The sequence below is a fragment of the Notolabrus celidotus genome, unplaced genomic scaffold, assembly GCF_009762535.1.
Source record: "Notolabrus celidotus isolate fNotCel1 unplaced genomic scaffold, fNotCel1.pri scaffold_385_arrow_ctg1, whole genome shotgun sequence".
In the NCBI taxonomy this organism is placed as follows: Eukaryota; Metazoa; Chordata; class Actinopteri; order Labriformes; family Labridae; genus Notolabrus; species Notolabrus celidotus.
The window spans coordinates 1509-12236 of NW_023260207.1; the positions used below are offsets into that span (position 1 = coordinate 1509).

The following is a 10728-nucleotide window of genomic DNA, read 5'->3' on the forward strand; positions in this document are numbered from 1 at the left end:
CACACACACACACACACACACACACATATATACACACACACATACACACACACACACACACACACACACACACATACACACACACACATACACACACATACACACACACACATACACACACATACATACACACACACACACACACACACACACACACACACACACACACACACACACGTAGCATGCTCCATGCATCCACAGATTTGAAGTTCTCCTCTGAAGTACAGCTGTAGTACGTCTCAGTGATGATGACTGTGTCTGTGTCTCTGCAGTGATGAAGACCGGGGAGAGCGGTCTGACCGTGTTCAGGCTCCTCACCAAGGAGAACCGCTGGAAGTGGGTCCAGGCCAACGCCAGGCTGGTGTACAAGAACGGCAAACCAGACTACATCATCGCCACCCAGAGGCCTCTCCTGTACGTTTCTGTTGTTCTGTATTAATGAGACAAGTCTCACTCAGAGACAGGAAGCATGCAGTGAGACTTCCTGTTTGTGTTTAAAGATTATAAAGAGAGAGATGTATCTGAGTCCTGCAGAGAGCTCAGAGAGCTCAGAGAGCTCAGAGAGGTTCAGAGGGGTTCAGAGAGGTTCACACAGGTTCACACAGGTTCAGAGAGGTTCAGAGAGGTTCAGAGAGGTTCAGAGAGGTTCAGAGAGTTTCAGAGAGGTTCACACAGGTTCAGAGAGGTTCAGAGAGGTTCAGAGAGGTTCAGAGAGGTTCAGAGAGGTTCAGAGAGGTTCACACAGGTTCAGAGAGGTTCAGAGAGGTTCAGAGAGGTTCAGAGAGGTTCAGAGAGGTTTAGAGAGGTTCAGAGGGGTTCAGAGGGGTTCAGAGAGGTTCAGAGGGGTTCAGAGAGGTTCAGAGAGGTTCAGAGAGGTTCAGACAGGTTCAGAGAGGTTCACACAGGTTCAGAGAGGTTCAGAGAGGTTCAGAGAGGTTCAGAGGGGTTCAGAGAGGTTCACACAGGTTCAGAGAGGTTCAGAGAGGTTCAGAGAGGTTCAGAGAGGTTCAGAGAGGTTCACACAGGTTCAGAGAGGTTCAGAGAGGTTCACACAGGTTCAGAGAGGTTCAGAGAGGTTCAGAGAGGTTCACACAGGTTCAGAGAGGTTCAGAGAGGTTCACACAGGTTCAGAGAGGTTCAGAGAGGTTCAGAGAGGTTCAGAGAGGTTCACACAGGTTCAGAGAGGTTCAGAGAGGTTCAGAGAGGTTCAGAGAGGTTCAGAGAGGTTCAGAGAGGTTCAGAGAGGTTCACACATGTTCAGAGAGGTTCAGAGAGGTTCAGAGAGTTTCAGAGAGGTTCAGAGAGGTTCAGAGAGGTTCAGAGAGTTTCAGAGAGGTTCAGAGAGGTTCAGAGAGGTTCAGAGAGGTTCAGAGAGGTTCAGAGAGGTTCAGAGAGGTTCAGAGAGGTTCAGAGAGGTTCACACAGGTTCAGAGGGGTTCAGAGAGTTTCAGAGAGGTTCAGAGAGGTTCACACAGGTTCAGAGAGGTTCAGAGAGGTTCAGAGAGGTTCACACAGGTTCAGAGAGGTTCAGAGAGGTTCAGAGGGGTTCAGAGAGGTTCAGAGAGGTTCAGAGGGGTTCAGAGAGGTTCAGAGAGGTTCAGAGAGGTTCAGAGTCAGACACTGAGACATGTGAACATGTTGAGTTACTCTGACGTCTTTAGAAGGTAAGAGCCCGCCGCTGTGATCTGTGAAGTCTCAGAGAGTAACCATGGTTTCTGTCTCCTCAGGGATGAAGAGGGCGGGGAACACCTGCGTAAGCGCTCCATGCACCTCCCCTTCACCTACGCCACAGGTGAGGCCCTGCTCTACCAGTCCAACCATCCCATCGCCGGCTTCAGGGACGGCAGCACGGAGAAAAACGGCAGCAAGTCGAAGAAGAGTCGGACCGACAGGCTGGTCAGGGACGGTCTTGACCCCGGCTCTCTTCTGGGGGCTCTGATGAGTCAGGATGAATCAGTGTATGTGTGCCAGCCGGCCCTGGAGCCCAAAATGTCATTTAGCAGCTTCTTTGAAGACCAAATGGGCTTCTCTGAGTCTGAACCGCCCCGCCTGCACAGGAGCTGGGGCGAGCCCAGCAACGGCCTGTTGGGTCCCAGCATGGGGGAGCCCGGCACGAGCTTCGACCCGCTGCTGGCCACCCTGGACTCGCTCTCGCTGGAAGGCCACGGGGTGGTGGACTCGGACGAGGGAGGGTGTTCAAACGGGGAACTGTTCGGGGCTCTGGAGGGTCTGGGTCTGAGTGCTGAGGACCTGGAGCTGCTCCTGTTGGACGAGCGGATGATCCGAGTGGAGATGGATCCTGAGCGAGTTCCCACGCTGGACGACCTGCTGACCAACGACGAGATCCTCTCATACATCTACGACTCCATCGAGGGCAAGACCGAGTCCTCGGACCACGGGGGACAGGCGCCCCCCAGCACCTCCTCAGCCACAGCCAGCACGGCGTCCGGCTCTGAAAGTAACCCCCCCCCAGGACCCTAATGTTCAAATGCAGTTTCCTCACCATAAGCCGGCCCTGGTGGGGCAGGCGCCCATCGTCCAGCTCTCTCAGCAGATGCAGCAGCACCTCAGCATGCGACCGGGGAAGGTGTCACACAGCTGGAGCCAGCAGACCGACCGTATGACCAACTCCAGGGTCAACGGAGACCCGCTGAGCCAGAACCAGACCCTCCCCAACGGGCAGTGGACGCCACAGGACATCCTCTCCAGTGCAGGGATTCAGGTGGACCACTTCAACACACAACAGACTTTCTTCAACGGGAAGGCCTCGGATCTGGACAGCAGCGTGCATCAGCCGCCGCCGCCACACCCACACCCACACCCACACCCACACCCACGTTTCCTTCAGACGCAGCAGCTTCCTCCCAGGATGCAGAACCACCTCTCACAGCAGTGCCATGCCAAACAGAAGGCAACCAACCTCAACGGACTCTGCGGTCTGTCCGGCACAGAGCATCCTGCAGGGAACTCTCAGTGGCAGGACTTTGGGTTCAGCGAGAGTCTGGGCAGCAGCCTCGATAACAGCCAAAAACCTCTGACCAACACCTCACTAGATTCCTGCATGGATTATAGCATGCCTGAGATTGACAATGCGGATTACTCTCTGAATGGAAGTAGTATGTTTGGGAGGAACGGACAGGGGCGAGTGGCCGAGTCCACGGTGTCCTCCTTCCAGGGGATGAACCATAAACGGCTGCAGGAGCAGATCCCGGTCCCTTTGGTTCAGGTCATCTCCAGCCTGTCGCAGTGCCCTCCGCCCAACGCCTCCCTGGAGCAGATCCTGGGAGTGAGCAAGCCATGCCGGCAGCGGGACCACTACGGCGTGGTGACCTCCGAGATCCCTCACGACAGCAGTCCCAGTAAGGTGAGGCTGCAGAACCTAAAGGTGTCCTTCAGAACCTTACTCTGAAGGACAAACTGATTTATTTATCAAGTCGTTACTGTCTCTGTGTCGTTCTCAGAACTTTATTTAAAGAGCAGGAGGCAGGATGGAAGGGATCTGCAGCTTCTGTGTTTATAAAGAGGGATCCTTTAAGATATTAGATATTTAGTTCCTGTGATCAGACGTTCCTGTGATCAGACGTTCCTGTGATCAGACGTTCCTGTGATCAGACGTTCCTGTGATCAGACGTTCTTGTGATCAGACGTTCCTGTGATCAGACGTTCTGCACGCCTCTCTGAAGATGAGTGGTTCTGATTTTAGTTCCTCTCTGAAGATGAGTGGTTCTGATCTTGGTTCCCTCTCTGAAGATGAGTGGTTCTGATTTTAGTTCCTCTCTGAAGATGAGTGGTTCTGATCTTGGTTCCCTCTCTGAAGATGAGTGGTTCTGATCTTGGTTCCTCTCTGAAGATGAGTGGTTCTGATTTTGGTTCCCTCTCTGAAGATGAGTGGTTCTGATTTTGGTTCCCTCTCTGAAGATGAGTGGTTCTGATTTTGGTTCCTCTCTGAAGATGAGTGGTTCTGATTTTGGTTCCTCTCTGAAGATGAGTGGTTCTGATCTTGGTTCCTCTCTGAAGATGAGTGGTTCTGATCTTGGTTCCCTCTCTGAAGATGAGTGGTTCTGATCTTGGTTCCTCTCTGAAGATGAGTGGTTCTGATCTTGGTTCCTCTCTGAAGATGAGTGGTTCTGATCTTGGTTCCTCTCTGAAGATGAGTGGTTCTGATCTTGGTTCCTCTCTGAAGATGAGTGGTTCTGATCTTGGTTCCTCTCTGAAGATGAGTGGTTCTGATTTTGGTTCCTCTCTGAAGATGAGTGGTTCTGATCTCGGTTCCCTCTCTGACCTTTCCTCTGATGGTCAGACTGAACGTCACACTGTGCGTCCTGCAGGGCGACCCGTCAGCTCTTCAGACGTGATATCTTAAATCTTATTAAGCAGACAGCGGCGACATTTACAGACTGAACTCAAACACACCTTTAGATGTGGTGATATTTATGGATCCCTCCTTTCATCGATCACTGGAGGTGTGTCAGAAGATGTTGTTTTGGTGCTTTAGTGTATTTTTATATTATAAGGATGTTAAAGAACCATCTCTGACCAAGAGCTCGAGAGCTGTGGCTCAACGTGTTGGCTCAGTTGGTAGAGGAGGCGCTCTGGTCTGGTTCCAGGATTGATTCTTGGTCCTGGCAGGATTCAGTGCAGGTCCCCCTGACTCTCACCCCACATGTCCTGCCTCTCTGAAGCTTTCCTGTTCAAGTGAAGACATGAAGGTCTAAAATATGAATCTGATTAATGATGCTAACAGCTGTAAAGATGGTACCTCGGTCTTTAAGCTGCAGAGAGACGGACAGGAGAGAGTGTGAGAGATGTCCCGGACAACAGATCAACACAAAGTAATGTGTCCATGTTTCCACAGAGTGAAGTCCTCAGACTCCAAAGGTTTCAGAAGTTTGAAGTGAAAAACTCAAAAAGAAAGACTAATGATATAAAACAGGAAACAGAAACTTATTTAAAGTTTATAAAAAATACAAACTGAAGACTGGGGGAAATGGATGCATGTTTACATTTAGGGAAATATTTCACACACAGGATTAAAGGATAATTACACTTTTTCTATACGTGCTGCAACTGAAACCTAAAGCTAAAGTCATGATGCCCCTCCTCCCTCTCTCTCCCTCTCTCTCCCTCCCTCCCTCCCTCCCTCCCCCTGCAGACGGAGAACGGCTGCATCCTGAACACCTCTTACCCGGGCGGCTGCGCTCTGCCTAACATGAACGGAGCGGCGCCCCCTGCTGTGCAGATGCCGGTCCCTGAGCCTCTGTCCAGCCTCCCCGACCCCCCAGCCACCGGTTTCTACCTCTGACCAGCTGACCAGGATCAGTCACGCAGCAGGACTCTGTTCAAGTCCAGAGAGCTCTCTGGCGATGACTGGACCAGCCTTATACGTCTAGACCACAAACAAAGCGGAATTAACGTAGGCCTAATGTTTCTCTCAGTTTGTCCTTTTTATTTGTTCGTCTGTCGGGAGGGGGCGGGGTCAATGTGTCGTGTTTCAAGTCATATTATCATATGAGTCCTTTGTTTACAATAATGCAGTCGAGAGTGGAGAGAGGAGTTTATTTAAAGAGACACAGAGAGAAGACATGGAGAGAAGACATGGAGAGAAGACATGGAGAGAAGACATGGAGAGAAGACATGGAGAGAAGACATGGAGAGAAGACATGGAGAGAAGACATGGAGAGAAGACATGGAGAGAAGACACTTTCACCTGCTTTCAGATACAACTCCAAACACACGTTCATCTGCTTTCAGATACAACTCCAATCACACGTTCATCTGCATTCAGATACAACTCCAATCACACGTTCATCTGCATTCAGATACAAACCCAAACACTTCCTGCTTCCTGTCCCCTGTGAGGATCTGTCTTCCTGTCCCCTGTGAGGATCTGTCTTCCTGTCCCCTGTGAGGATCTGTCTTCCTGTCCCCTGTGAGGATCTGTGGCTTTAACTCTCCTCTTAGACAGCATCTTAAAATCAGACTAAACCCCTGAGGACGCTGAGCTCAGCAGGTCTCAGCTTTTTATTTATTGAGAAAAGAATTTCGGTAAATCAAATGAAGAACATGACACACCCGGCATGTTGAGCATGAACTTTATTATTAATCATTTTAAAAAGAGGAAGAAGTGTCCTTAATAAAAAACAAAGAGTTTATTTTGAGGCAAAAAAAAAAACCTACAGCTACAGTTTCAGTTTAAACTGAAGAAATTTAATACAGAAAAAAATGAAAAAATATATTTACAGACAAATTTAAAAAAAAAATGTAGTTATTCTGGTTTCCTTTAATTTTAGGGAAATAAATATAAATCATTAACATTTAAAAAGTTAGGAAGACGACACAAACCCTCTGAAGGTGTTCATCATGTTTTTATCACTTCTCTGAGTTCTACATTAAAATAAGAAGAAGAAGAAGAATCTTAATCTGAAACAAAAACAAAATGTGATGATGGAATAAAACTTGATGCATTTTGTATTCAGTGAACAAACAACAGGAGGGAGAGAGTTCCTAACAGTGGGGATACAGCAGGTTAAATCTGAGTGAACCACTGACCGAACCACTGACCTAACCACTGACCGAAACACTGACCGAACCACTGACCGAAACACTGACCTAACCACTGACCGAACCACTGACCTGCTGAAAACAGACTTTAAAAACAGAAAAAAGAGAGATGGAATAATAATATCAGTTCAGACATGTTTACATGCTTTTGTCTTTAAGGGAAATAAACTATTATTTTTTATGTTTCAGAAATCAGGCAGACAAACAAAGGTTCTGGAGACCTCATCATCATCATCATCATCATCATAATAATAATAATACTTTTTATTTATAGGCGCCTTTCTGGACACTCAAGGTCTCCTTATAACATAACAAACAGTAAATAAACAACACTCACCAGTAAATAAATCAAACACAATCACAAAGTGGAAGTGAAGTCAGTCCCATAAAGACATAGTAAAGTGAGCAGGCTTGTCATGTTCTCCTCTTGATTTTCTTTCATTGATACAGTAAATAATAAAAACAATTAAAACATAAATCATCTGTTGGGTTGATTAAAAACTAATTTCATTTTATATAAAGTAAAAAAATAAACATCAGGAGACAGACCTCAGACGTGGATCAGTTTGATTTGTGTTTGTTTAACAGAAAAAACTAAAATAATCAAATCTATGAATTCAAGTTAAACACTTTAAATAAGAACAAAGATCTCCTCAACTCCTCTTAAAGAGGTTAAAGACTTCTCTGAACTCTGAGGTAAATAACTCAAACATCTGAGGACGTCTGGTGTCCCACTCTTTCATCTTTTTATTCTATTCATGAACAAAACAATCAATCATAGAATAATCAGGAACATGATGATCATTAAAATGAGCTGTAAGCCCTGAAACAGGAGAAGCAGAGAGTTAAAGCTCAGATGGGTGACTCTACATGTTGATGAATGTTCTCACAGGACGAACACAGACGAGCGTCAGATCTCAGTGTTCAGTGTTAGTGATTTGTATCTGAACGCACCATGGTACACACACACACACACACACACACACACACACACACACACACACTCTATATCAGTCAGGACAGGGTCTGATCCTGGCGGTGGACTTCAGCTCTTAGTTCCTCCGTCATGCTATAAGAATGTAATCTCTCTCAGTGGTTCCTCTGTGACATGAGTCCGTACGTCTCCGTGATATTAAACCATGAACGCTAGAAATATCCTGCACTTTATTTCAAGCACCCACTCCATGCAGCGCTGCAGTCAGGGAGGTGATGAAGAGTTTCTGTTGATGGACCGGTTTGTTTTTTAATTTGAGGTACGTCTCAGGTGAAGGGTTAATGTCCTCACAAGCACAAACACTTCAGTGTATCTGTCAGCGTCATCTGTTCGCTCCACTTGAATCTTGATTTTGACTTTGTTGAGCTGAGGAGGGTTTCTGGAGTTTTACGGCCTCCAGTAGAAGAAGTCATTTTAATTTGTCTGTATTTATTCATGTCCTGCAGCAAGTAAGCATACTTGATTGTTTGAAGTCGATGTGTCAGACATTCTCTTGTACAAAAGCTGAAAATGTAAATCATCCTCTAAGTAGAGAAGCAGCGGTTACACTCTCTCTCTCTCTCCAGGGAATCAGTGGAATCAGTCTCCAGACACAACCTGTACACGGAGCCACAGACTCCAGAGACCGAGGAAGAGTCCGACCTGTCAGGGGAACTGTCATCTCTTATTTAAAGTCAGAGTTTAAAATCTCCACTAAACGTTCATCTTAGTCAGAAAACAAACCCAGAGAGACGCTCCGGAAAGCAAACGTGCAAAGCATGCTGGGAACACAGCGAGGCGGAGACGTCTAGTGTCCGCTCCTCTCCCTCATCAGGTCGTATTCATGGATCTGAAGGAAACAGAACAGGTGAACTGTGAGGTCCTAAACTCTGTGAAGCTCAGAGTAAAAAGACGCCTCAGTTTAAAACCAGAAGGGACCAGCAGAGGTCTGGTTCTGCAGAGAAGCTGCTGAATGTAGTTTTAGTCTTCACACAGATTAAAGTCCTCATCCTGTTCCTGCTCTTCATTCATTAAGTTAAAGAACAGATGCATGAGGATTAAAGCTTCAGTGAGGAACTCGAACGGTGCAAAAGCAAATAAAATAATTCGAATGAATCACGTAAAGTCAACGTAGAGACGAGAGTAGACGTCTGGCAATGCGAATGAAGCGAATTCATTCGCTTGAATGATTTGCAAGAGTTGAAATATCTGAACTCCAATCAGTGTGCAGATCACCCGGTGACATGCAGACGTGAATATATGGGACACGTTTATTCTATCTGTGCAGCTATCTCTGTGAAGTTAGCTCCGCCCCCTTTAGCATAACCGGCTTCCCCATTCGACGTCCGCGAGATCAACCTTGACATTAGACTGCTGTGGCGTGGGAACCCCCCCTCCCTCCCTCCACAAATATTCGCATCTTGAGCGCTCATTTACAGAAGATGTTTGACACGCCAATTGAGCGAGTCATTCGCACGAATAGCACGACCGTTCGCGTCTCGTGTGAACACGACATCAGAGTGCGCCCCCTGTGGTCAAAGCTGTGCGTCTCATCTCTGCTGATGTTGCAGATGTGTGAGCTTCGTCCTAATCTTCATGAATCTTTGCTGTAAAAACATGAAACAGACAAAATGTTAAAACTCTGATTTAAAGAAAACTTTGCAACACTGAGAAGAATCTCAAAGTCCTGATTTTTACACATCCTGAATTAAGATTTCTATCTTTATATGTGGACATGTCAGCTGACTGTTGATGATAGAAAGTGTAATGAGACAAACACACACTCAGGAGGATTTGATCTTTCTGCAGTGTTGAAAAGTAAAGAGCAGAAAAACAGAAGATCTGAAGAGTCAGATAAAGATGAACGTTTCAGCCTTTCTTAATGAACGATTATAACCTAGCATCCTAAAGAGTGATCAAATAAACCTCTCCTCCTTTAATGAAACATTCTCTCTGTATTTAAGATTTCAGTATAAAGAACAGACGTTCCCCTGAGTGTCGGACTCTTCCTCCTGCGCGGCGCAGACTCTAGAGTTGATCAGGTCAGAGCTTCAGACTCTAGAGTTGATCAGGTCAGAGCTTCAGACTCTGGAGTTGATCAGGTCAGAGCTTCAGACTCTAGAGTTGATCAGGTCAGAGCTTCAGACTCTAGAGTTGATCAGGTCAGAGCTTCAGACTCTGGAGTCGATCAGGTCAGAGCTTCAGGATCTGGAGTTGATCAGGTCAGAGCTTCAGACTCTGGAGTTGATCAGGTCAGAGCTTCAGACTCTGGAGTTGATCAGGTCAGAGCTTCAGACTCTAGAGTTGATCAGGTCAGAGCTTCAGACTCTGGAGTTGATCAGGTCAGAGCTTCAGACTCTAGAGTTGATCAGGTCAGAGCTTCAGACTCTGGAGTTGATCAGGTCAGAGCTTCAGACTCTGGAGTTGATCAGGTCAGAGCTTCAGACTCTAGAGTGATCAGGTCAGAGCTTCAGACTCTGGAGTTGATCAGGTCAGAGCTTCAGACTCTAGAGTTGATCAGGTCAGAGCTTCAGACTCTGGAGTTGATCAGGTCAGAGCTTCAGACTCTAGAGTTGATCAGGTCAGAGCTTCAGACTCTGGAGTTGATCAGGTCAGAGCTTCAGACTCTGGAGTTGATCAGGTCAGAGCTTCAGGAGCTTCAGGAGCTTCAGGAGGTTCAGGAGCTTCAGGAGCTTCAGGAGCTTCAGGATCTTCAGGATCTTCAGGATCTTCAGGATCTTGCAGAATGAGGACCAGTGAAAAACCAAATGTGCAGAGAGATCTCTGGTGAAGGGTTCAGTCTGAATGTTTCTTGTACATAGTCAAAGGACTGAAGGTGATGCAGTCATCATGAAGACATGCTGAAAAGAGATTTGTTGGGATAATGTCATTACTATGGTATTAATAATATAACTGTTCTATGTTTTATGTTGAGCTGTGAATCACACGTGGTTACATGTCAGACGCTTTCTCCCCTTTCTTTTTACTACAGCAGAAATGTTTGCTTCTATTTAATATGATTGATGTGACTTATTATTAACAATGTGAAAAAAGATGTGTATATAAAGCAGCTTTGACAAATACAGGTATGTACATAGTTTAATGTGGAGTCACTTGTTCCAGCACTCTTTTGAAGCACATCAGACTCCTCTGTTGGTTCTTTGTTTTATAACTGTAAATAGATCTCTCGTCAC

At 46.5% G+C, this 10728-nt stretch overlaps 1 protein-coding gene across 1 annotated transcript; it reads left to right on the forward strand.

Moving 5' to 3' along the window:
• Positions 1-272: 272 nt before the first annotated feature.
• Positions 273-9208, forward strand: LOC117809734 (the record flags this gene model as incomplete). The annotated part of the gene is given in 4 exon segments (XM_034679203.1): positions 273-414; positions 1728-2472; positions 2474-3364; positions 5153-9208. Coding segments are annotated over 4 exon segments (1928 nt in total), but the record flags the coding sequence as incomplete, so codon positions are not given.
• Between the last annotated feature and the right edge of the window lie 1520 nt (positions 9209-10728).